The sequence below is a fragment of the Balaenoptera acutorostrata genome, chromosome 1 (assembly GCF_949987535.1).
Source record: "Balaenoptera acutorostrata chromosome 1, mBalAcu1.1, whole genome shotgun sequence".
NCBI classification, from domain to species: Eukaryota; Metazoa; Chordata; class Mammalia; order Artiodactyla; family Balaenopteridae; genus Balaenoptera; species Balaenoptera acutorostrata.
In genome coordinates, this window is record NC_080064.1 from 92,030,329 (window position 1) to 92,056,371 (window position 26,043).

General features: G+C 34.7%; 2 protein-coding genes and 1 long non-coding RNA gene across 7 annotated transcripts in view; all 3 read left to right on the plus strand.

Annotated features, from left to right (window-relative positions):
• RNPC3 (RNA binding region (RNP1, RRM) containing 3) overlaps window positions 1–9,441 on the plus strand; it is a 70,349-nt gene extending 60,908 nt beyond the window's left edge. For 2 of the 3 annotated variants that reach the window (XR_009009186.1, XR_009009185.1), the window contains exon 17: window positions 9,379–9,441. The gene's annotated coding sequence lies outside the window, so the exon portion shown is untranslated. Of the gene's footprint in view, window positions 1–9,307; window positions 9,327–9,378 lie in introns of those variants that run through there. The other variant, XR_009009184.1, reaches the window with a different exon arrangement.
• LOC103020647 (amylase alpha 2A (pancreatic)) overlaps window positions 1–17,222 on the plus strand; it is a 29,073-nt gene extending 11,851 nt beyond the window's left edge. For 2 of the 3 annotated variants that reach the window (XM_007169501.3, XM_007169502.3), the window contains 10 exons: window positions 9,308–9,521; window positions 9,885–10,031; window positions 10,872–11,069; window positions 11,451–11,681; window positions 12,439–12,572; window positions 13,343–13,465; window positions 13,544–13,643; window positions 15,301–15,419; window positions 15,526–15,651; window positions 16,979–17,222. In XM_007169501.3, the coding sequence (XP_007169563.2) occupies window positions 9,354–9,521; window positions 9,885–10,031; window positions 10,872–11,069; window positions 11,451–11,681; window positions 12,439–12,572; window positions 13,343–13,465; window positions 13,544–13,643; window positions 15,301–15,419; window positions 15,526–15,651; window positions 16,979–17,168 (1,536 nt within the window). In that variant the 5' untranslated portion in view covers window positions 9,308–9,353 and the 3' untranslated portion in view covers window positions 17,169–17,222. Of the gene's footprint in view, window positions 1–8,561; window positions 8,670–9,307; window positions 9,522–9,884; window positions 10,032–10,871; window positions 11,070–11,450; window positions 11,682–12,438; window positions 12,573–13,342; window positions 13,466–13,543; window positions 13,644–15,300; window positions 15,420–15,525; window positions 15,652–16,978 lie in introns of those variants that run through there. The other variant, XM_007169499.3, reaches the window with a different exon arrangement.
• Window positions 17,223–20,203: 2,981 nt separating this feature from the next.
• LOC103020271 (uncharacterized) overlaps window positions 20,204–26,043 on the plus strand; it is a 44,037-nt gene continuing 38,197 nt past the window's right edge. Inside the window, exon 1 of the long non-coding RNA XR_449931.3 lies at window positions 20,204–20,446. This is a non-coding gene — a long non-coding RNA (uncharacterized LOC103020271). The remainder of the gene's footprint in view (window positions 20,447–26,043) is intronic.

Here is a 26,043-nt window from a genome sequence, read left to right on the forward strand (position 1 = left end):
TTTGTAAGGAGGAGAAAAGAGGGAGGAGTATTCCAAGAAGAAAAGTAGTGACAGAGGCACAGAGGAATGAAAGAGACTGTGTGGTGGTACTAAATAGATTAGTTGATTAGTGAGGCTGGAGAGGGAGATTTCTGGGATACAAGGGGAAAATAGGTTGGATAGGTAGAAAGAGACTAATATCAGAAAAACACATTTCCTGTCAAGGCTTTCCTAATAGGTTTGATATATCGATACCAGCAGTGGCATTTCTGACTATGTAGAAGATCACTTTCTATGCAAGACCTTTATATATTTCTGTGGGGAAATTCTAGGAACTATCATTCCTTAAACTGATAGTATACAGAATTAGTTTCTTAAGTTTTAGGTTACATTAATTTTGTGGTCTGCTTCACTCCTCCTACTAGCCCCGAGCTGTGTAGTTTAAATGAAACTGAATTCAACACTTGTAGTCCACTTGCACATAGGTCTGCCAATCTTTGAATCCTTTCAGATTTGTGTAAACCTACATCTGTCAATCGTCACTCCAGGCTACTACTGTCATGTGTTGAAATCACTGATTTTGAATGACAACCTACTTCCTGCTTACTATTTTTATATCACTGGGGATGGAAATAATAGAACTATCCCTTGATTTAACTGTCAGTCCAGTGACACCTCAAGCATACTATAACATTTTACAAAGCCCCTCAATCTGCCAGAAACGGATGGTTTTAGTAATATTACTGGCTTTGTAGAAGATGAAAGTTTAGCTACGAAATGTTTTCCTGTACCAAAATGAGTACTAATACATTAAAAAAAATTAGAATAGAGACTTACATCCAGCAAAACGCTCCTCCAATGAGAATAAACTTAAATTTTTTTCATTTGAGAAGGAAAGGCATTATTTGGTATAAAGGATTTTCTGCTTTATAGTCTAAAGATACCAAATTAAGAAATTGGTATCCATTTTTTTTTGTTGTTAAAAAAAACCAACAAAGGGAAGAAAAATAAAAAGGACTAATATCTATACAGAAATTTTTCTGAGTAAAAAAATATTTTGTGTAAATACAGTTTCATGTTATAGAGGTTTAATTTTAGAGGTACTATATGGAAACATTTTCAGTGTGCAGGCTTAGAGGTGTCGCTACATAAGAGTCCATATTCCCAGGTCCTGGGGTGAAACTTACTGAAAAAGCAAACAAAAGTGTAAGGAAGATACAAATCAAAACGATTACCTTTATTTAAAAGCTAATAATGTAAGAGACTAGTTTTTATCAGCGGATGAGCGGCATTCTTAATAGTGAACCTAAGAATTAGATCGACATTTACACTCAAGAGCCTGAACTGGAGCAGGGCTGCCCTGGACGGGGCAGAGCCTCTCTAGAAGAAAAAAGCAGAATACCTTTATCAACCGCCAAGAGAAAGAGAAGGAGCCGGGCTGCATGTGTGCAATATTTCCTTCCAAACTCATCAAAAAGACTTTACCCACTTCCTCTAGTGAGTGAAGTGGCAGAGAGACGCCAGAGTGTTCGGTACATGTAGCTATTCCTCAAAATAGAAAAAGAAGATGAGTAGAGAAAAATAATCTCCTTCATACTTTTTGGTGTTTTGAAGGGACAATAAGTATGTTGTGTTAAAGTCAAGAGTTTTAAAGAAGAAAAAGAATATGAAAAAATAACCTCAATTATAGTTTCTTTCTATATATTTTCACTATTCCTTGCTAGTGACACAGTAATAAATATTCAGAGCTCTCTCTAACAGTTCATTTGCTCTGGAATTCCTATCCATGCCCCATGATTGTCTTTGATTTTTCTCCCCCTTTTGGAGCCTTCCTACCCTTATGCAACATTTGGTCATGGAAAACTCACAAGAATAGCATCCCACAATTTTACTCTCACAATTTCTTCCTTTAAAACTTTTTTTCTTTTTGTTAACTCATCTCAACCAGTAACATGTTTGTCTCTCGAAGGACATACTAACTTCATTACAGTAAACGTAAAAGAGGGTTTACTGGGGAATGTTACAAACACAACACATATAATGCTTCACAGTTTCATTAATCCACAAAGAGTGATGCTTTGACTGGTACATCTGGACTGGGTGACTACAGAAAGTGCTCAGCAGACAGAGACCCCCACTTCCCCAATGCAATATAAATATGGGAGGGAGCAGCCAATAAGTGGCTTTGTTAGAAAATATGGCTTCTGAGTCCAGCCTCTGGTATTCCCTGTTCTTCCATTGAGCTCACTCAGACCTGTGGAGTCAATCTTCTTAGTAAGCTATCAAAAGAAAAGAGGAAATGAGTCCTCAAAGAAAATAAAATGTATCCCTTCTTACTGCCTCAAAAACTTAGTAGGTGTTAATGGCTTAATATATTGATAGTTTATATTAACTGAATGAAATTTTAATGATTATTTTAAAAAATCTCCTGGAGATAATGTCTTTACTCAGAGGTGTGACTGCAGTGGTAGGAATATCTAACAGGGAGGATATGTAGGTAGACTCTGAGCAGTCTTCCAACCGCCAAATGTCAGTCACTGACTACCACGTCGCTTTCCACTAGAGGGTAAAGAATGCTCCGAGTGTCAGAATCTGCCATAATCTACTTACACATCGGCTGAAAAGCTGCGTGGAAGTATGTTTGTTTTCTATTTAGCAGTAACATACATATTCCACAGATGTACTCTTATGAGTGCAAATGAGAGAATGTTTCATTTCCTCTCTCAAGGGTACACTTAACAAGGAGCTAAGATCTTTTCAATTGGCGACGTTTAACATGGGACATATTCTGGTAAAGGCATGGCTAAAGGAGTGATAAGAAGAACACTTTTTTAAAAAATTATATCTCAAAGCTCTTAATTTTTATTTTATTTATATTTATTTTTGGCTGTGTTGGGTCTTCGTTTCTGTGCGAGGGCTTTCTGCAGTTGCGGCAAGCGGGGGCCACTCTTCATCGCGGTGCGCGGGCCTCTCACTGTCGCGGCCTCTCTTTGTTGCGGAGCACAAGCTCCAGACGCGCAGGCTCAGTAGTTGTGGCTCACGGGCCCAGTTGCTCCGCGGCATGTGGGATCTTCCCAGACCAGGGCTCGAACCCGTGTCCACTGCATTGGCAGGCAGATTCTCAACTGCTGCGCCACCAGGGAAGCCCCCAAGAACACTTACTTTTTATAATGTGATTATTTAGGTTGTGTAGGAAAGGGATATTGCCTCTATGATGCATCATTTAGCATAATTATTGACTATTTTTTAGCTATTTATATGTGGATGTAATTTGGGTATACAGAAACAAATTACTTTTAGGAGTAAGGAGAAAATTTGTAATTTTCTAGGTAGGATGACCGTGTAGTCACATAGGTTACAAACGTGTTTTTTAACTTATCAGGACAATCCCCTCCCCCTGCCCCTTTTAAAATTAAAACCTCCTGTGGAAAATCAATGTATAAAACTCTAGTAATGAGGCTCCTCTCTTTGGAATTGCGGTGGGATGTTTGGGAGCTGGATTGCCTGCCCTCACCTCCTCCCTCCTTGTCCAGGAGCACTTGAAAGCATCTATAGGGGCATGATATGTTGCTTTTAAACTTAAGTACAGGAAGAAATTTTGTAAATGCTATATTTTTGATTTTTAAGTTCAATACCTTCTGTGGAAAATGTTTTTGAGACCTTTAAAAGTTACAGTGTTCGAAAGAATATTATGAAATAATCTGTAATATGTCAAAATGTTCTTACTATTTATAACAGCAGCATTTTTATACAATATATTATGTTGAAAATAAGTGGAATGTAACTCACAGGGAGTGTGAAAAGCTGAATAATTTTCAGCTGCAATAATGCTACATAATCAAGAAACTCAAAATCTTGGGAGCTTAAAACAACAAATGCTGAATTTTCCTGCTCTGAGGTCTGCAGTTTGTTTGAGACAGCTCTGCTTCATGATGTCGTTTACCTGAGCTTGACTTCAGGCTGTGAGTTAAAGTCATGTCTGATCCATTTTCTTCAGTCAGTGGCCACTCAAGGTATGTTCTTTTCATGATGCAAAGCAGAAATACAGGGACCAAGTCTTGTCATGAAAGAACATTTAAAGCCTTTGCTTGCCCCAGTGTGAAAATATTCCATTGATTAAAGCAAGACACATGGACAAGCCTAAGAGCTCTATTAGTGGCTTTGAGTAAGAAGTAATGCCATTTGAATAAGCAGATATACTCTGTATACTTTAATAGGAAGAATTGCAAAGCCATATGGCAAAAGACATGCATGTATATTTTTTTAGCATTGACAAACTACAGAATTTGGAATAATAATCCAGACCAAAATTATCAAAGGCAAGTACAGACAAAAAACAAATAACATTTATCATGGACACTTCAAGACAAATAGGGTATACTAAATCCACAATGTACTTATTAGACAACATATTTACAAGTACATGCACACTTTCCACTACCATAATTCTAAGATTATGTAGTTTCCTTTCATAGTTAATTATTATAGTTAGCAATAACTTTTAGTGATAATTCCTTCCAGGATATTATCCACATGAACCAGAAGATTCCAACATGTGCATGTGATGAGTATTTATTGTTCATCCCTGTCAAGCATCCCCTCCTCCTTTAGTGGTAACAGTACCTAGGTTTCCTGGTAAGAAACTACACAGAGACCATGTTTCACCCATTCTGTTAAGGCACAGTTAGCCTTATTTCTCACCTGCAGGGGTAGGCATGTGATCTATGCTGGAACAGTCAGGACATTCCATTCCCTTGTCGCAATGTTTGGTTCAGGGGTGGGTTTATACGCTGAGCCAGACCAATTAAGAGTCAGTCTTGAGTCTTTGGCTTACACTGTTGGGAAAGAAGTGCTTACTTTTTTCTCTGAGTTTGCCAGTCTGCTGGGAAGTAAGCTTGACACTGCGTTTGACCAGTTTTGCCACTGTGTGGGAAAAGCCTGCCTGAGAATGAAGCCAAGACACTGGAAAGCAGAGCCAAGAGATGGAGACAGAAAATGTCTTGAGGTTTCTTTGAGCTTTTAATTCCAGTCCCAAGCCATCTGTATCCCTTAACTTCCCAGTGACAAAGCTAACAAATTGTTCTTGATTGTTTTTGTCACTTGAAATCCAAAGCATTCATTCTAAAACCTATGCTTCTTTTTGCTCTGCAGTCTCTCTCCAAAATTCTCTTTTTCTGGACTCACTTGTCATATCACTTTGCTAGCACACACATGACCCCTCATTTCAAGGGTCATGTACTCCATGTCATCTTAATGTTTCACTATATCCTGGACTGATACTTAATTCATTTGTTATTTCTCCTGAAAGTGCAGATTTGCTGAATAAAAGGGGTTCTTTAGCCAATAACGTTGTTTCCTCAGTTAGGTTTCATATCAACTCTCTGGTCTCAGTGAAGATGTGTCTGAAGATTCACATGTTTCATTGTATGTCTCAAACTCTGACTCCACCCATTTGCTGTGGCATTGACAGCTTGCCCTCAAAGTCTTCCAGATTCTCTATCTGGAAGATGTGATGCCGTATCTCAGACATGATTGTATTCTCCTGAGCCGTGTGGCACCATCCATCTTCCTCCTTTATATTGTGGCTTCCTTGATGCCTGCTAAGCTACCATGTGAAACTGTCTTTTGACTAATATAGACCACCAGCCCCTTCCCTGCTGATGCAAATTCTCCTTGTGCAAAGACCATGCTGTTGAGGCCACACTTCCACGCCAAAGCTGCTATTAGAGCTCTTTAGTGCCAAAGTCTTTTTCTGTTTGGGAAGAATCTCTTTACTGCAACACTATGTTGCATAAGTCTCAAATCAGTGTTGCCTTTTAATTCAAATGTATCACAAAGAATTTCAGTGTATATGCATTTGTTCCTTCTGCATACTTTAGCAATCAGTCTGTGGGAATTTGACCACAATCCAACTGAGAGACAGACTCCTTCCTCCTTTCCCTTAACCGTTTGATCAGGTTTTGCCTTTATTTCTTTATGAGTTCTTTCGTCAAGATTTCCTGATTTCTTGGGAAAGAGAGAGGTCTTGTCTCTCTCAGTCCTTTTTTATTGGTTGAATTGTATCATTATTACAGCTTCTGACCATGTTGAGAATCCCTCCACAAAACATTTCTGACTGGATACACTGCGCTCATGGATTTTTATGGACATTAAATTTACAGTCTGAATTCTACGATACCACTCCATTATCTCCTCTTATTCTTAGAAAAGCAGCAAACAAATATATCACTGTAAATTAAGATCAGAGAAGCTCAACACTTAAATAGAATGGAGCATACCCTGTAGCCAGACAGAAAAGCAGAAACACTTTAGAATTCCCAATGGTTCCATCATTCACTGTTAGAAATTAGAGCGCTATTAGAATTATTTCAATCATCAGATGTATTTTTTGTTTCCTTTTCTGATTATCTGGAATTATCACTCCGGACTCACTTTGGCACCTAATCCTGCTGCAAACCTCCTGCCCAACCTACCTATAAATCATTCTACTGAGAATAGACTTGTTGCTTCGCTTAGTTACCCTAATGTACTTACAAGATTAGCAATACAACTTAAATGCATCAGTGCTTATATTTTGAAATATGCCTTATCTCAGTACTGTGATCATTAGCACTTAAGACCTTACAGTATCATATCTGAACTCAAAGTCTTTCACAGTGACACTGCTTTTGATGGTAAAACCCACAGTTTCCAAAACATCCAGGACATCAGGAAAGATGTTCTGGTACAACACCGTCACTGAGGGGTTTGCTCAGATGTTCTGTGGTGGACTGAATGAGTCTAAAGATCTTATGTCTGGTCAGATTTGGGTCCTGTGATTATGTCCTAATGGAATAGAAGCCACAGAATTACCTTCTCTAAACTTAATGTCTTGATGTAGCTAATATTCTATGGTTGTACGTTTTATTAATATCTACTCAGCTCAGAATAAAATGTCATACTGAAATTTCTTTTTTTATTTTTTCATTTTTAAATTTTATTTATTTATTTGTTTACTTATTTATTTATTCATTTTTGGCTGCATTGAGTCTTCGTTGCTGCACCTGGGCTTTCTCTAGTTACGGCGAACGGGAGCTACTCTTTATTTATCTATCTATCTATCTATTTATTTATTCATTTATTCATGTTTGGCTGCGTTGGGTCTTTGTTGCTGTGCGTGAGCTTTCTCTAGTTGTTGCGAGCGGGGGCTACTCTTCCTTGATGTGCATGGGCATCTCATTGCACTGGCTTCTCTGGTTGCGGAGCACGGGGTCTAGGCGCACGGGCTTCAGCAGTTGTGGCACGTGGACTCAGTAGTTGTAGCTCACGGGCTCTACCGCACAGGCTCAGTAGTTGTGGCTCATGGGCTTAGTTGCTCCGCGGCATGTGGGATCTTCACAGACCAGGACTCGAACCCGTGTCTTCTGCATTGGCAGGCGGATTCTTAACCACTGTGCCAGCAGGGAAGTCCTCATATTGAAATTTCTTAATTTCTTAAGGCAGAAACTTAAATAACTAAAAACTTTGGTTGGGACTGAAACCAGAACTGAATTGAATATTCCGTTTCTGTTTGAAATCGAGACATTACAAATGCTTGCACTAGACAGTTAAGACAATATATTTTTTTTTTCGTGTACAGGTTTAGTATATTGAAGCTCTTTTCTTTGATTTCATTTTATTCTTACCAGTTCTTTACTAGAAAATGTAGTTGCATTATTTTTTTTTATTTTTTATTTTTTTGTTTAATAATGCCAAGACAATATTTTGACTGTGAAATCAGTTGGCCCTAATTGTTATTTTCCTTCTATTAGTGAAGGACTTAAAAAAAAGATCTAATCCTAGTTAAATAACACGATTACAGACTTTGTAGATATGTATAATGCCAGATGTTTAAAAAGGTTAATATTCCCTCAATAAGGAAAACATTGTTATAAAAGGTCACTTAGATGGTATTGCTGGGAGATTTTATGGATGTTCTTCACCTGTTTAACATTTTTATTGATAGTTCTTTTCAGATTACAAATAAACAGTTTGTGCTCTAAGTATGTATTCATGTTAACATTTACTTTGTAAAATATGCTTCTTACAGGAATACAGTTTTACTTGACTCTCCCTTTTATCACACACTGTTTAGCTGTGCTGACTGTGTGTGTGTGTGTGTGTGTGTGTGTGTGTGAGAGAGAGAGAGAGAGAGAGAGAGAGAGAGAGACTTGAGTATTCTAAGCTTTTTCCTGCCTTGGGCTTTTACTATTGCACTTTGTTCTATCTAGATTTCTCTTTCTCTGATCTTCAAATCACTAGCTCCTTCTAAACCTCCAAATTCTAGTTGAAAATCACTTTCTTGAAGATACCTTCCCAGACTATTCAGTCTAAAATACCCTGATGGTGAAGTCATTTTCTATTTCATTACACTGTTATTTCATATTAGTTCTTATTGCCATCTTGAAGTGTTTTATTATTATTATTATTATTAACTCATGTATTTTCTGGTTTTCCACTAGAATGTAAGCTGCTCAAGAACAAAACCTTCTCCATCTTTTTCATCATTGTATCCTGAGTATCATCCATGTGCTTAGCAAAAAGCAGGCACTCAGTTAATGCTTGTTGAATGAATGGACTTCTTCCCGCCTGTACTATATTCTCTCTAGCAGGATTTCATGTACATTAAGAAGGAAAATGGATGCAAATTTATTGATGTAGTGTTTAATCAGGTAGAAGAGATATTTGGTTATAAGAAATAAGAGAGAGAGAGAAAGAAAAAAGCCACACTCTACTGCTATAGCCAATGCATTAAGCACAGGATTTGATGGAGGGGGGAGGGAGGAGGGGAAAGGTCTGTTGCCTCAATGCATGTGCATCCATCTTCCAAATAGTTTCTTAAATCTTAATCCAGAAATTGAAATAACTACAAATTTTCTTTGAAGGTGAAACCAGAACTGAATTGAATATTCTGTTTCTTTTTGAAATTGAAACATTACAAATGTTTGCAATAGATAGTTCAGGCAAAATTTTCACTGTGAATTCAGTTGGCCCTAATTGTTAATCTCCTTCTCTTAGTGAAGGACTTCAGAAATATGATCGAATCCTAGTTAAATAATACATGATTACGGACCTTTTATATACATATAGATATATAAAATGCCAGATGTTTAAAAATGGTTAATATTCCCTAAAAAAGGAAAACATTGTTCTAAAAGGTCATTTAGGTGTCATTCCTGGGAGATTTTATGGCTGTTCTTCACCTGTTTAACATTATTATCGATAGTTCTTTTCAGATTATGAATAAATGGTTTATGCTCTAAGTGTTTATTCATGTTAACATTTACATTGTAAAATATGCTTCTTACAGGAATATAAATAGTTGCTGGAAAGAACACTGACAGCTTGAAAGCAAAATGAAGTTCTTTCTATTGCTTTCAGCCATTGGATTCTGCTGGGCTCAGTATGCCCCAAATACCGAATCTGGACGGACATCTATTGTCCATCTGTTTGAGTGGCGCTGGGTTGATATTGCTCTTGAATGTGAGCGATACTTAGCTCCCAAAGGATTTGGAGGGGTTCAGGTGGGTATTGTTCACAGTATAAATTGCAGACTTCGCTGTGCTTAGAGTAAATGGTATTATGCTCTGTGTCTGTGAAGCTGGGACAACATTTTACTTCACAAATAAGTACTCTAAGTAAAACAGTTTTCTGAGGAAGAAAAAAATTTGAAATTGTTGGCAACTTCATGTTTTATTTCTAATACAATATTTTTTTTCAGCAGGACATTTCCAATGTGAAGTTAATATTTTCTAATGGTTGTCAAGGAATGTGGCTGCAAATACAAAGATTCAGAAACAATTTTAGACTCTTGAGTCGTTTCTAGAATATTCAGTGATACAAAGTAAGCTGTAATTTGATACTTACTACTGTTGCTTTATTTGTAGGTTTCCCCACCCAATGAAAATGCGGTAATTAATAACCCTTCAAGACCTTGGTGGGAAAGATACCAACCAGTTAGCTACAAGTTATGTACAAGATCAGGAAATGAGGATGAATTCAAAGACATGGTGACTAGATGTAACAACGTTGGTGTAAGTGAATTAAATTTCCCTTTAAAAGTATTATATAGAAAAAGGATTTCTCTCTCTTGCCTCCTGTTCCTTTCAAGCACAACGATTTTCATATATTTTAAAATTTTACTTCATGCTTTAGCCATAAATTAAAATGTAATTGTTACCTTATGTTCAGCTTTTGTAAATATTTATTTATGCACTAAAGAAGATGTAAGTAAAAGTTTAAGGCCACGAACTTACTCATACAGCAAAATACCAACTTTTAACCCTCCTGGCTACATGCATTTCTGAGGAACACTTTTCCAGTTAGGAACTGGAAATTCCAGTTACAGTATTGGCTGTTACTTTTATGTGACTTGTGTCTCCACCCATAAGTCCTGGGCCTTTCTTCCCATAGGTTCTTTGATGGTAAATAATTATTTTCTCTTTGATGAGGAGCATAACAAGAGACAATACCTACTGATCCTAAATAGATAGTAGAGACTGGCTTTTTATTTCCTAGGATGACCCATGGAAATTGCAAAAACCAATCATCTCTCCTGCCTAATCTGATTCTTTTCTCCTGCCCCTCCCCGCCAAAAAAAAAGGGCTTTTGCATTTTTTCACAGTTATGGTAGTTTTGGGTTATCTTAATTTGTCATATATGTAAATATTCCACCAAGTGGCTAGAATGCATGTAGGGCTTTAGTTCACAATGATTTCCTTTAACATTTGACTGTTGCTCTTCTAGGAAGGTAAGTTATAAAATAACAAAGAAATATTTTGGAGTGTTATTAATGTGCTATAAACTCAAATTAATACTATTATAAATTTCTACCTCTCTCTAGGTCCCATTGAAATAGAAATTTTGCCTTTCAGGTCCGTATTTATGTGGATGCTATAATTAATCATATGTGTGGAAATGGTGTGGCTGAAGGAACGAGCAGTACTTGTGGGAGTTACTTCAACCCTGGAACTGAGGATTTTCCAGCAGTCCCATACTCTGGTTGGGATTTTAATGGTGGTAAATGTAAAACTGGAAGTGGAGACATTGAGAACTATAATGATGCCTCTCAGGTAATTAGCAAAAAGAGCTGTCCTTTTATTATCCACATGTAGCTTATTGATCTCATTTTAAATATTAGTTGAGATTCCTTAGAACAGGATTCCAAGCCTGACTGTTCAAACAAAGAATCTCAAATCAATATTTAAAACATTTTTCCCAATTAAATTGTTCACAATGAAAAAGCTCATCCACTGTATTTCCTACATTCTCCATTTTTATACTAGAAAATGTTTCAAAGGTATGTCCATACTAGAATGTCAGTATCCCCAGAGACCAATGCAAAGAAGGCACTATAGAAATATCTATTAATGAATAAATGAATGAATAATCAAATGGATTCTCAGGCAAAGATGATGCTTATGTACCAGTCACAACATTTTTTACCTCAATAGGTCCGAGATTGTCGTCTGGTTGGTCTTCTTGATCTTGCACTGGAGAAAGATTATGTGCGCTTCACGATTGCTGAATATCTGAACCGTCTCATTGACATTGGTGTAGCAGGGTTCAGAATTGATGCTTCTAAGCACATGTGGCCTGGAGACATGAAGGCAATTTTGGATAAACTGCATAATCTAAACACAAGATGGTTCCCTGCAGGAAGTAAACCTTTCATTTACCAGGAGGTACATCAATACATATATGTGCAGATAAAACAAAGATTCATCAGAAAGTAAATGGCAGATTTCATTAAAAGTGCAATTTCTGTAGGTTAGTGGCTGACTCATGTATACGGAGGAGTGTTCCTTAAACTCTTTTGATTCAGAGACAGCACATCTGACTCTATCACAGGAGCTTTTTTATGCAAGTGCCGAGAATTTTTTTAGGCTGCCAAAAATCTCTGTGTCATGTATCATCTCCCCAGAGACCATTATAGAAGACAGATAAGAATATAGTTGTTGTCTTGAGCCAGGCTATGTGACTTAAATTCTTGGCTATAGCGCTGTTAGCTGTGTCTGTTTAGGCAAATTGATTAACCTCTCTGAGCAATAATTTTTTCAAATTTATCGAAAGGAATAATGATAATGGTTATGTCTTTGTTTTCTTTGGAGAATTAAAGAGGTAATATTTAGCAAGCACTTAGAAATATTGCCAGCTGGATATTAAGTGCTCTGTAAGTGTGAGCTATTCTTATCATTTATGTGCAAGACTAAATTAGGTCAGCATTCTCACAGGACAACAGGTTACTTTGTCATGTTACTTTTAATATTGTAGCATAGATTTTAACAAAGGAAAATAAGAATCTTAACATAAGCAAAAGCATTTGGGGCATTTCACATAACATAAATAGTATAAAGTTATTTTCTATATAATAGTAACTCGTTAGTTAAAATTCTTTTCAGCTCTTATTTAAAACGATATTTTCTTCTTGATTTCTACTAGGTAATTGATCTGGGTGGTGAGCCAATTAAAAGCAGTGAGTACTTTGGAAATGGCCGTGTGACAGAATTTAAATATGGTGCAAAACTAGGCACAGTTCTGCGCAAGTGGAATGGAGAGAAGATGTCTTACTTAAAGTAAGTGAAATACAATTGATCCTTTGAAGTATTTCACAGATTTATTTGTGATATTACCCCAACATGAATTTTCCTCTTTAAGCCTTCTTATTTAGACAACATCCAAGGATTCATTTACTAATAGCAAGTGTCAGAGTTCCCCAAACGCCAAATGATCATCATTATTTAGAACGGCAATCACGAGGAAGTAATTTTAGAGACCCAAAACATCACATAGAGATTTTAATCCTGGTATTATACGTCTCTACTAGATTTGACTAATGTTTGCACATAAATTGTGCAGGCCAGGTTATTGTTAAAATGATTCTGTACCTTATGAAGTCCCTACAATGTGGCCGTACTGTAGAATTTACATATATTAATCAATTAATTTCAAATATTAAAATATTTATATTATAACAATATAATATTGAAGCCTTATTTAAAAACAGTTTGCCATTGTGTATAAAATGATAAGAATGTTGAACCTTCTGCAGTCCATCTAAATTATAATTTAGTGAAACTTCTAAAATAACTTTTATAACAAAAATCTTATACCTGTAACATGAATATAAGTCAAGTAATTCCTACATATATACATGCATGAAATGAATTTGTAGATAATATATCTATGTAGTTTATATTTTGAAAGCCCTACAGAATAATCACTTAATTAGAGAATTTCATTAGAGGGTGCAATTCTGAACGAAATACACATGTAGGTTACTCTAAAGCTATTGTAAAAGAATACATATAGGTGCTTTTAAGATTTTTTTTTTCTTTTTAAATAGGAACTGGGGAGAAGGCTGGGGTTTCATGCCTTCTGACAGAGCACTTGTCTTTGTTGATAACCATGACAATCAGCGAGGGCATGGAGCTGGGGGAGCATCTATTCTTACATTCTGGGACCCTAGGTAAGAAACAAAGTTCCCCATTTTTAAACCTACATTTTACTGATATTAAAAATATTATTTTCTTCTATAATGTTATAGACTGTACAAAATGGGAGTTGGATTTATGCTCGCTCATCCCTACGGATTTACACGAGTAATGTCAAGCTACCGTTGGCCAAGACATTTTGAAAATGGACAAGTAAGTTTTGGTATTGTCCAAAACGTCTTTTCCTCAAGAAAAAGAGGTTAATTTTGTTTTAATTTCACATGATGCTATTACATTCAGTATATTTTGTATCAAATATTTATTAAGTGTAGACCTGATGCAGGACTCTTTTAACAATGCAGTGGATATTAAAATAATTAAAATTAATGATCTCTATGGACGAAGAGTATGTAAGCTATTTCAAAATATGACAAAGGTAGCCCCTCACCAAAGAAAACAAAACACACTTAAAAATAAGATACAGTGAGTAAAATATGTATTTCTCATAAGTACCTATTTCATAGAGTTGATATGATGATTACAAATTAACACTTCAAAAAAATTAAAACAGTACATGCACTACAGTATGAGCAATATACATACTTGTTAAATACTTTTAAAAGAAGTTTTTTGGGAAGCAAAGAGATGATCCAATTGGACCTAGGTTCAATAGGGAAAGTATGGTATAACAGGAAAGAAAGTATATGTGTTAAAGAAGAGACATTTGCTGACTCTGCTGGGAATGTTGAAGATGAAAAAAATTTGGGCGGTATGGTAAAGACAGTAATCTGAGTAATAATTTTAAAAAAACTGAGAAATAAGATTATTAAAGAATATATTTGGTAAGTTAGTGGACAGTTTTCAAACTGAAGATTTCAAATGCAACATCATACAGCAACTTCATACCTGAAGTAGAAAATTTTCTTCACTGCAAACCAGATAGGTATTTATCTAGTTTCTAGTAGATTATTTTCAAATTGAGAAGTCCACTACTTTGTACAGCAACTCATTCTATTGTTAGATAGCCTTAATATTTAGAAGATGTCCCTTTATATTGAGCCAACTTCTTGTAATTACCACTAACTGGTCTTATTTCTGATGGCCAGAGTCATGGCGTATGTCCATTTCCCCTTTTCCCATAACATTTCCAAGACTTCTCCAGGACTTGTGCATGCTAACAACTCTTAGTTTTGTCCACTATTCATCATACAACAGGATTAAAGACAGACCTTTATAACCTTCCTAGACATAATCTGTTTTTTCCTATGATTATCTTTGAAAGTACCAATCAGAAACCACAATATTAAAAATTTGGTCAATTTAGTAAGGGATATTGTGATGCTTTGATTAGTACATTTATTTAACAAAGAAGAATGAAAGAAACTAATATTTATTTAGCAATTATCATGTGGAAAGCATTTTTACATACCTCGTTTAATTTTTATAGCCACTAAGTAATATCTTCACTTTACTGAAGAGGAAAATCAGGCACCGAAGTTTTGTATATTAACTAAGTTTTTGTAGCTAGTACTAATAGAACCTATCTTTTAGTCCTGCTGCTTCTGACACTAAAGGCCTTGCCATTTCAGTGACATTGAACTACCTAGAGTGATATTAAGAAGTCATTGCAATTCCTTGCAAAGAAAATGAGAGTGTAAGAGAATCATAGCCTTGTTTGAAATATGGCACTAGAGAATGGGAAGTTAGGGGGAAGATAAATTCAGTAAAAATACGGAACAAGTTGGATTCTCAATGAAGACACTACAGAGACACATAAGGGACAGATTGGGTTTGGTGGACTGAATAAGGACACATGTAATGTTAATAATGTGAGCTTTTAAAATGTATTAATATAGTTTTCTTAATTGAGGATGTTAATGATTGGATTGGGCCACCAAATAATAATGGAGTCATTAAAGAAGTTACTATTAATTCAGATACTACTTGTGGCAATGACTGGGTCTGTGAACATCGATGGCGTCAAATAAGGTAGAAATACTTATTTAGAGATATCCTCTAATAATACAGTTTCTTAACATTTTGTTTTAAACTGTTGACATATTCATCGGCATTTCCTATGCTATTTTGTGTTTAGGAACATGGTTGTGTTCCGTAATGTAGTTGATGGCCAACCTTTAACAAACTGGTGGGATAATGGTAGCAACCAAGTAGCTTTTGGAAGAGGAAACAGAGGATTCATTGTCTTTAACAATGATGACTGGTAAGTAGACATCAATTAGAAATAATTGTACCAACATGTTCTTGGTTTATTCTTTTCCTGTTCATTTACTTCTTTCATATCTGAAAAATCCTTTAGTCAGCAGATTAAGAAAACATAGTGATCAGCAGAAAAATGATGATGACTCTTATTCTTTTGATCTCCTCTCTTTATAAGGGCTTTCTCTTCTAAGTAGAGTTATTTTTGTACACTTGTGCATATCATGGGCAGATATGATGCACATATATATGCTAACATATACACCTCACATAAATATTCACATAATATAAAGGTTGTGAAATCCCTAGAAGACTGTCTTCTAGGACTTTTAAAATAAATAATGGAAAAATACTGCCTCAGGATGGAAATATCTTTTTTTCTGTCTCTTTTTTTTCACCTACCCTGGTATCTAGTTCTTTGGTCTTCTTTTTTCACTGTCCTGTCTTTCTGTGACAAATAATACTTTTTAAAGCATACATATATATATATATAAAGAATATATATGTTATGGTCATTGATTGACCTCAGGAGATTTTTTAGTTTTAGTTCTGAAACATCTCATTACTGGCTTTTCATTTGTGACACTTATATTCTCTGTCTCAAGTATACTGATTCCCTCACACAGAGAACTATAGCTCAGGAGACCTCTCTGCAAGCAGTTGAAATAGCTTTGTCCAAGGCTAACTTCCACTCATGCTTAGCTCACTCTAGCCCAAATTATATTTTACTGACAAAAATAAATCAAGTGTATCTCTTTCTTCCCCAAGACTCCATTGCCAGTCCTTTAATTTCTGTCTTTCGTAGATGGGAGAGTCAAAATAAATTTATGGGACAGCTTTGTATTTTAAAACCATATACTTCTTCATAGAAATGCGGGATTATTTTTATCTCCAGCACAAATTTATTTGACCCTCTTGAAAAAAAAAAGGTTTTTAAACAAATAATCATATTTAAATTCTTGACAGTAATCAGTATTTTCTTAAGTTCAGATGAAGACAAATTTAAAATGTGTGTGTTTACCACAGGAATCAATTTTCTCTAAGGGAGCCAATTCAACCAAATCTTCACTGATACTCTTCAACCTTTTTTTTTTTTTTTTTAATAATATTTACTCTTGACTAGGTTACGCCTAAGTCTTCTCTTCTATAAGAATATTGTTGGCCCTAAGAAAACTACTTACAGCCACTGGGGAGGCCTTTGTATTTAGATTTTATTTTCATTGAGACCTTGACTGCTTAGAGTTCTACAGCACAAAGTTAAACTCTTTGTTTTAGAGATAGTCTGTATTCTTGCTTTTAATTGTGGTGAAATCTTAAATTTTATTTTACAGGGCATTATCTTCAACTTTGCAAACTGGTCTTCCTGCTGGTACATATTGTGATGTCATTTCTGGAGATAAAATTGGTAACGATTGTACAGGAATTAAAATCTATGTTTCCGGCGATGGCAATGCTAATTTTTCTATTAGTAACTCTGCTGAAGATCCATTTATTGTGATTCATGCTGAATCTAAATTATAAAGTTTGAATTAAATACATACACACAGAGAAATAAAAGGTGTTTCTGTTCTTATATATATGTAATCTATAACTTCTCATAATTCATTAATTTTTGGTTAAAGCTCTAATAAGTAACCAACTTGAAAAACTCAGAAAGGCATAAAAAAACACGTATACTTAAATAATTATAATATCATTACAATCAACATTTTGTTGTGTTTTAGAAAATTGTCATTAACCTTTTTGTCAAAGGCATTTCTAAGAACTCAGAAAAGCATGTTGAAAAACATGTTTGTTGCCATTAACACCATTTGCCCAGCTATGTATCTCTAATATATGTCTGTATTTCTTACATAGGGTGTTTCTAACAATTAGTTAGGGGTAGCTGATTTAATGATGATTCCCATACAAAGTCATAACACTTGGGTGCTTTTCACAATATAAAGGCCCTTTCATGTTTAATAAGTTAAAAACTAAAAGAAACATAATATGTAGTCTATAATAATTAATTATCTGGAGCTCACAGGAATCTTCTCCTACATTCTCTATATTCTTTTTTTCATTCTCTTTCGAATGGCTTTCACATGATGATGTTGTATGACTTTGGTTTCCTCTCTTAACCAAATTGATTCTGTGAGGGAGGAAAACTAAGTCAGGAAGGTTGTTCTGGTACAACACCATCTCTGAGAGGCTTGCTCTATGCTCTGCCATGCAGTACTGGATTGAATGAGTCTAAAGATCTTATATCTGGTCAGATTTGGGTCCTGTTCTTATGTCCTAATAGAACAGAAGCTACAGTATTACCTTCTCTATATTTAGTTTCTTGATTTAGCTGATATTCTATGGTTGTACGTATTATTATCTATTAACTTCAGAATAAAATGTCGTATTGAAATTGAAGAGGCATGTTGGGACTTTGCTAAAGAAGGTTCCTTGGTGCAGGTACAATGAGATATAAAATGAAACCTCTGTTTCCTAGTGGTAGATTTTGTAAGAACTAGGTGTTACTTTAGGAATTCTGCCCAGTTCTATCTTAGGAATTTTTATTCTATCAATGTCAATACTCTCTGTAATTTAATTTGACTGAGATACGTCTTTTTTTTTAAACATCTTTATTGTAGTATAATTGCCTCACAATGCTGTTCCAGTCTCCGCTGAACAACAAAGTGAATCAGCCACATGTATACATATATCCCCATATCCCCTCCCTCTTGTGTCTCCCTCCCACCCTCCCTATCCTGCCCCTCTAGGTGGTCACAAAGCACTGAGCTGATCTCCCTGTGCTATGCAGCTGCTTCCCACTAGCTATCTATTTTACATTTGGTAGGGTATATATGTCAATGCTACTCTCTCACTTCGTCCCAGCTTACCCTTCCTCCTCCCCTTGTCCTCAGGTCCATTCTCTACATCTGCGTCTTTATTCCTGTCCTGCCCCTAGGCTCATCAGAACCTTTTTATTTTTTTTAGATTCCATATATATGTGTCAGCATATGGTATTTGTTTTTCTCTTTCTGACTTACTTCACTCTATATGACAGACTCTAGGTCCATCCACCTCACTACAAACAGTTCAGTTTCATTTCTTTTTATGGCTGAGTAATATTCCATTGTATATACGTGCCACATCTTTATCCATTCATCTGTTGATGGACATTTAGGTTGCTTCCTTGTCCTGGCTATTGTAAATAGTGCTGCAGTGAACATTGTGGTACATGTCCCTTTTTGAATTATGGTTTTCCTAGGGTATATGCCCAGTAGTGGGATTGCTGGGTCATATGTTAGTTCTAATTTTAGTTTTTTAAGGAACCTCCATATGTTCTCCATAGTGGCTGTATCAATTTGCATTCCCACACATAGTGCAAGAGGGTTCCCTTTTCTCCACACCCTCTCCAGCATTTATTGTTTGTAGATTTTTTGATGAGAGATATATCTTTTTTTTTTGACAAATGTTATTTTGCTGAAGATTTGCTATTCTCCTTCCAGTAGAGAATATTTTGTGCTCTTTTAACTCATTGAAAAGAATCTTTAGAGACCTTAGAAATAAATGAGATGGTGCTTATGAAAAAAGTGCCAACATTTTTATTGACATATATTAATTAATTGGAAAAGTGGCAATAAAAGAATATTGTTTAAATATTTTCATCACGTTATTGATAGAAGTACAGGGCACACCCACTTGAAAACTAACTATCATGAGCAAGATAAAATGCTGAAGTATGAGAGGTAAAAAGATAAGGTGTGGCCTTTACTCTTTTGACCTATCATTTAGTGGAAACTGGTCAATAATTACCTATACCGTCAGAGAATTTTGCATCTGATTCTCTTATTAATTCAAAATATAAAAGGCTAATCCAAAATATAGGAAAAAGCAGCACCATAGAGTATACTTTCAGTGTATTCTTTAAATTAAATTCTTTATTGCTGCAGATAAAATGTGACAGTCTAGGTACTGATTTAAAGTAGTTGAAAGTGAGTCTAAATTTTAGTTCTGTTTTTCCTTTATTTACTCTTACATTCACCAGTATCAATTATATACTTTCAGAATCCAAAAGCAATTATCACAAAATTTAACCATTTGCTTTTCAAAAACTTTTTGCGTATTTTCAAAGTTTATATAGGATCTTCGTTAATTCTAGAATTTATAAAACTGATTCTTTCACAAAAAGTCAGACATGTGAGTTTGAAGTAAATCTTGTTTTAGGAAACTTCTTCAAATCACAGACATTTTAGTTATAGCAGTAGAAGGTCTTTAAAAAAAGTTTCATTTTCTTATGTTTGAAGATTACATAGTAAAGTTATCTCCATTCCAACCTCCTCCTTAATGAAAAGAGAAAATAACAAGAACAAAAATTATAGGGAATAATCCCCTTCATCTCTAATAAAACTATGAGATTGTCAGCCCAAATAATAAACAATAAGGACCAGCATGAAAATTCAACAGAGTGGAATTTGGACTCTTCTAGAGAGGAAATAGTACCAACAGACTTTGAGCATGGCCAAACCTCTTAGAAATACGGAGGTCTCTGACCTTAAAGATCTAATTAAAGACTTGTTTATTTGAACAGTGAGCTACCAGGATGTGGTGAGCCTTGGAACTATGCACAAACTCTAAAAGTCACAACGAAAACCAATATTTTCCAGAAGAAGTAAGAGTTGCAAGTATTAGCAAGGAACATATTTGATGATCAGTTTGATAGTTGTACAGAATCCTTTTGGGAGTGTAAAGAAGTAACTAAAGCAGTTAACCTGCAATCTATTCACTTTGTTTACCATCAGATGCCCTGAGAGAAAGAATAGAAGGTAGGTGACCTGGTCTAATCTCCTTGTCAGCTGGACTTCTGGGAAAAGGGGCTACTGATATTTGCTGGGGGAAGAAACTTTATCTCTGAAGTGCCCTTTACAGAGTGTTCCTGGCTCAGGGTTACCTATAATAAATATAACCTAGAATCTATGCGGTATGGTGTATATCTTGTAAGTTATACAATTCTCTGAGACATAAATGGAAATTTTTATACCTTAACTGCTCTTGTTGTCTGAGGTAACCCCATGAACCTTATTTAGAAACCTGATCTATTGTTCTGAGCCAGATACTAATGTCCAATGCAGGAAAATGGGACCTGAGGAGCTGCTGTTGATATCTCAGGCCTTTCTCTGTTTTGTCTGAACATCTTGATTGACTGTATTCTTGAAATTATTATGAAAGTTTGATGCTGGAATAGGATCTCTGATTCACTTTTGTCTGATTTGATAATCCAATTCTACGTGTTAGCTTGGGGGAATAAAATACACTCTCTAATACCATAAAGGAAATCTATAACATAATAAGTTTCATAAGGAGCCATATAGATTTTCTGCTCATTCTGAAAAGATGTTGAGAAACAGGCAAAGGTACTACAAAGAAAATAAATGATCTTAGAGCAGACACAGATGAATTGATGAAAAAGTGTTCTGAGACAATGTACACAAAATGAAGCTGTCCCAATTCACACAGCCACCAAACCCCAGCATACACATACAAAGCTTTTGTTGGATTAAGAGACTTACTAATAATAAAATGATTAATAATCAAGAAGGAAACTATATATGGCCCATGCTAAGTAATTGTAAAAGAAGAAAATGAATATAAATAAAAAACAGCAGTACAAAATCAATGGCATTCTTGAAAACCACCAAACATAACTAGAAAAAGTAATTTAAAAAACATAATTTACAACAACAACAAAACTATAAGGTACCTAAGAATAAACCTAACAAAGGTGGAAATTGATACTATAAAAATTCTAGAATGTTTTAGGACACATAAAAAAGAAATGGAAATATATTTATACACATGAATTGGATTCCTGAAAATAAAATGTGCTAACTGCAATAAATATTCAATAGAAAAGTTGAAATGTAAAATTGAGGAAACCTTCCAGAAAATAGAGGAAAATGGCAAGAGACAGAAAATAAAATAGAATAGGTTAAAAAATTAGAGGATTATTCCAGGAGTTTAAATATCAAATTATAAAGATTTTTTGAAGAGACTATATGGAAAACAGGAAAGAGGCAATTATGAGCTCAAGGATATGAGTATGTAGATTAAAATTGGAAATGTTAAAAGCAATGCATATTGTAATATTTCAGAAAATCAAAGGGAAAAAAGTTATGCTAAAAACTTCCAGAGAAAGAAAATGACTAGTTTACATATGGTGGATCAAAATTAGATTAGCACCAGAGTGCCAGTACAAGAGAGTCAATAGAGTGTAGATTCAGATTTTGACTGTAAAATTTATTTGCTAAGTAACCCGAGACAAGCTTTTCAATTTCTTTGGACCTCAATTTCCTCAACTATCTTTATGGATAATATTACTTTTTCATAACTTTGTTATGAGGAATAAATAGGCTAATATAGAACATGGTATATAGGAATTCCTAAATTAATGTTAGCTATTTTAGAAAACTTATTAATAGTAACCCTGAAAGCTTGAGCGCAGTAGAACAATTCTTTAAAATCCTGAGGAAAATTATTTCCAACTTAGAATTTTGTAGCTAGCTGTACCATCAGCCATGATTTGTGGGGGAGAATACATATTTATCACATGCAAAAACCTAAAAACATCTAACTCCCATATACCTTTTTTCACAGAAAGGAGGAATTAAACCCAGAAAGAGGAAATTAAGATTTCTGAAATAGAATCCTATACAGAAGAGAGGCTAAGGGAATTCTCAGTATAATAACAAAAAAAGTCCCAGGAGATTAGGACTCCAGCAGGCTATGGATAAACCAGTAAATATGAGGTTAGTTCATTGGTGGAATTTGTGAGAAAGGTCTTTTTAGAAAAATAAAATAAAATAAAGTTGAAGGGTTTGACCTCGTGAATAATTTTATTGAGAAGCATTTTAGAGAGTTGTTGGAAGTTTGGGAAAACATAAGTAGATATTTGAAGAATGCCAAGCAAATAAAAATAAATAAATAACTTTTAGAAAAGTAAAAACTCTTGTCTAAGAAAGGAAATAAAATGTCATAATGCTTGGCTCAGAATGAAAAATGTTTACATAGACATAATATTAAAAACAGTAAATTTGGATTTAATTAATAAAACCATATGGGGAAGATGGGAAACAGAAAATGTGCATATGTGAGGGATGCATTATAGTACTAAATTATAATCTTATAAATTTGGAAATCAAGGCATAATATCTATAACATAGAGAGGGAGAGAGACAGAGAGACAGACTTTCATAATAGATATCTCCTAGAAAAAATAAAAGAAACTTTACTTTTCATTTCACATTCATTTCTAAATATCAATGGTCACTTGATTTAGAATGCCAAAGCCAGTGCTAGTTTCAAACTTTTAGAGCCACTAACTACTGAAACCATTTGGAATCCACACTCTTTTGTAATAATAATTTTTAAAAAGAAACAAACAAAATTCTAAATTTTCTATAAATGAAAGAAATTCTAACAAAGTTCTGAGTTTTGAATTAGGATATTTCAATGTTTTTCTTTTTAAAAATATAAAAACAAGTTTTTTCTGAATTTTTTTTTTTCCTATTTCCTATTTCTGAAGCCACAAGCATAAACTAGTTTGCCTGATCCATCTCAGGTTAAAACCTAGGCAGTCCTGATGTAGTCTCCCCACAGTGTTAAACAGACTTTGGAAAATCCCGAGTAATCTGTGTCCCACTTCACATTGGAGATATGGGAACACATATATTGTACAGCATGACCAACATGGCAGGCAGAGTTGGACAATGAGTGTTACAGAATCTGCACTATGAAGAAATAGGCACTCCTAGAGAAGGGTAGACTTGAAGATGGGCTTAATCTTTGGCAATGACCTGTGTCCAGGCTATGTTTGACTCTAATCTCTCCCAAACTTCAGTAATGTTTGACATATACACAGGAGGATAAAGGTTCAGGGCAGGAAAATGCAAGTATGGCCAGTCCCCTTTCTTGCCATTTAAGAGGAAGGAGCAGCATTCTTTGAAAGAATTCTGGAAGATGACAAGCAAGAACATGAGTAGTGGCTTACCACAGAGTTAGAGGCATTGAGGATGAGTATATAGTGGGCCACCCAGGGATAGAGGTGAGGCAACTCTTCTTTTTCCATACATACCGTAAAGTGGTGACACTAATGTTTCAAGGTATGTTAGAATTATCCTTATAAGGATTTTGTATTCTCCCTTTCTCTCACATGTCTCAGATAATACCTTACATCATCTTGTCTTTGAAACAGAAGTAGGTGCACAGGCCAAAATGGATTCCCTTGTATAGGTCCTAGACCATTCCCCAAACCAAGGATTTCTCTGAAATCTCCTAGTTTAGGTACAAATTAAAGTATGTCCAAGAAGGTGTCTGTTGCTCTTGATCTTCTGTCTTCCACCAAATTAGATTGAAGTCATATTAGATTTTGGAACAGGTTTATATCATTTAGTTCATCCTTGTTAGATTATTAAAGTCAAATCTGAATTTTAATACATGTTTTGAACTTTAAAAATGGCAGGTTTAGTTTGAGAAGAAAAAAGATTTTTGTTGGGAGTATTGTATATTCATAGAGTTAAATCTTCTGTGTTATGCGAAAGCTTTACATGCTGCTAGGTCAGGTATGCCCCTACTCTTATGCAATCAAGTCCATCACTACATGTAACCTAGAAAAATGCCGACATATTTCCAATTAGGGTGAGCCTTCCTATCAAAAGCCTTCCTATCCTTTTTGATATCTTTCCTAAGCCTTCCAAAAGGCTTTTGATAGCATTCTTATCAAAATCCTGTCCTAGATTTTGTTGCTTAAAGATGAATACTGTTTGAGTATGAACCATTATGTTACGGACAGTCAAAAAAGCTAAGAAAATATGTTCAATATAATTGGGAAAGTGAGTCCATTTACAGGTCAGGCAAAGCTGCGTTCTCATTTTTCCAGAGATTTTGGAGGAAAAAATTTAAATGAGGAACTGGCAAGGATTCCCAGGGGGAAAATATCTCAAACCGCTTAGAAAAATATTTTCAAAATTTATTGCATTAATAGTATTTTATCTATTTTAATAAATATGTAATTTGAGAAAAGCTAATAAAATGTTAAGAGGAAAAATCTTCATAATTATTCAAATACTTATTTACATCTAAGCATACATTAAACCTTTAGCACCAAATGTGCTGTTTGACATAAAATAGGCTTTAAATGACTTAACTGATGAGTGAGTAATTGAAAAAATATAGTTCTTCATTAGATACTAGCATGCAACCTCTGAAAAATAATCTACATACAAATAGATATAGATAGTAAAATAATATTGATAATTGTGAATAAAGAATCAATTTTCACATCTGTAAAAATGTGGGTGTTGTTAGTGTGAGATAGATTTGGGTCTGAATTCAATTCCTACTACTTTATTGTGTGTCTGTGGGCAATTTACTTAACCTTTCCACATGCACCTTCATGTTCCTAGCTAATAATTGTAAATAACAACTAACTCATAGAGAGGTTACAGAAACAGCATAATATATAGAGCATAGTGCCTGCCACAATGAATGTGCACCAAGTTTTACTTATTGTCCCAATAAAACCTTATATTGACTAGAAAAAATAAATAAATAAATAAAGCATTTGTATAAATTGAGTAGATACAAGTCAATTTCATTTAATTACTTCAATTCTCTCTACTTAAACATCTCTAATTTTTTAATTTTATAAAATTACATTTGCCTATAGTCTGAGTTAAAAATGTAAATAAATAAAAATTGACTTCGCAGCAGTGATTAATTTAGTAATTGTATTAGTACATGGCATTTTGAACTATATGGCATATTTGAAAGAGCAATAAATTGTAAGAATACGTAATTGCTTTTCTAATGTAAAGTCACAAAGAATATCTGGTCCAGGAGTGGTTACTATCAATTTCAATATTCAAAGGAAAATATAAATTTAAAATCTTCTCATTAAGTAATTTGAACGTTTCTCATTTGATTAAATGAGAAAATTCTTTCAATAGGTTACCTATATAATGATCACATTTATTTGGAATATCAGTGCAGTGTGGAGTGATAGGAAGGACACTGGAATGAGAATTCAGAGGCTCTTAGCTGCAGTATGGCTCTGATACTAAATAGCAGTGTGATCTTGGGAAAGACATTTTCCTCTACATGTCTCAGGATACTGAAAAAGATGATATTTAAGGTACTTGAACAGGCCTGCCTTCCATGGAGCCAAGAAAGAAACAGCTAAGAAATAAATTCCCAAATCATAGAAGTTGAGTAATAAGACAGTTATTAGAAGGTGAAAATATATTATTTTAGTATCTGGCATCTGAATTATCTCATAGATAAAATCGTCCCCTTTAAGAAGATGTCTTGAAAAACCACTGACAGAGTGAGATTCTGAGACAAGACCCCAAGAGTGTAAATGTGGTTT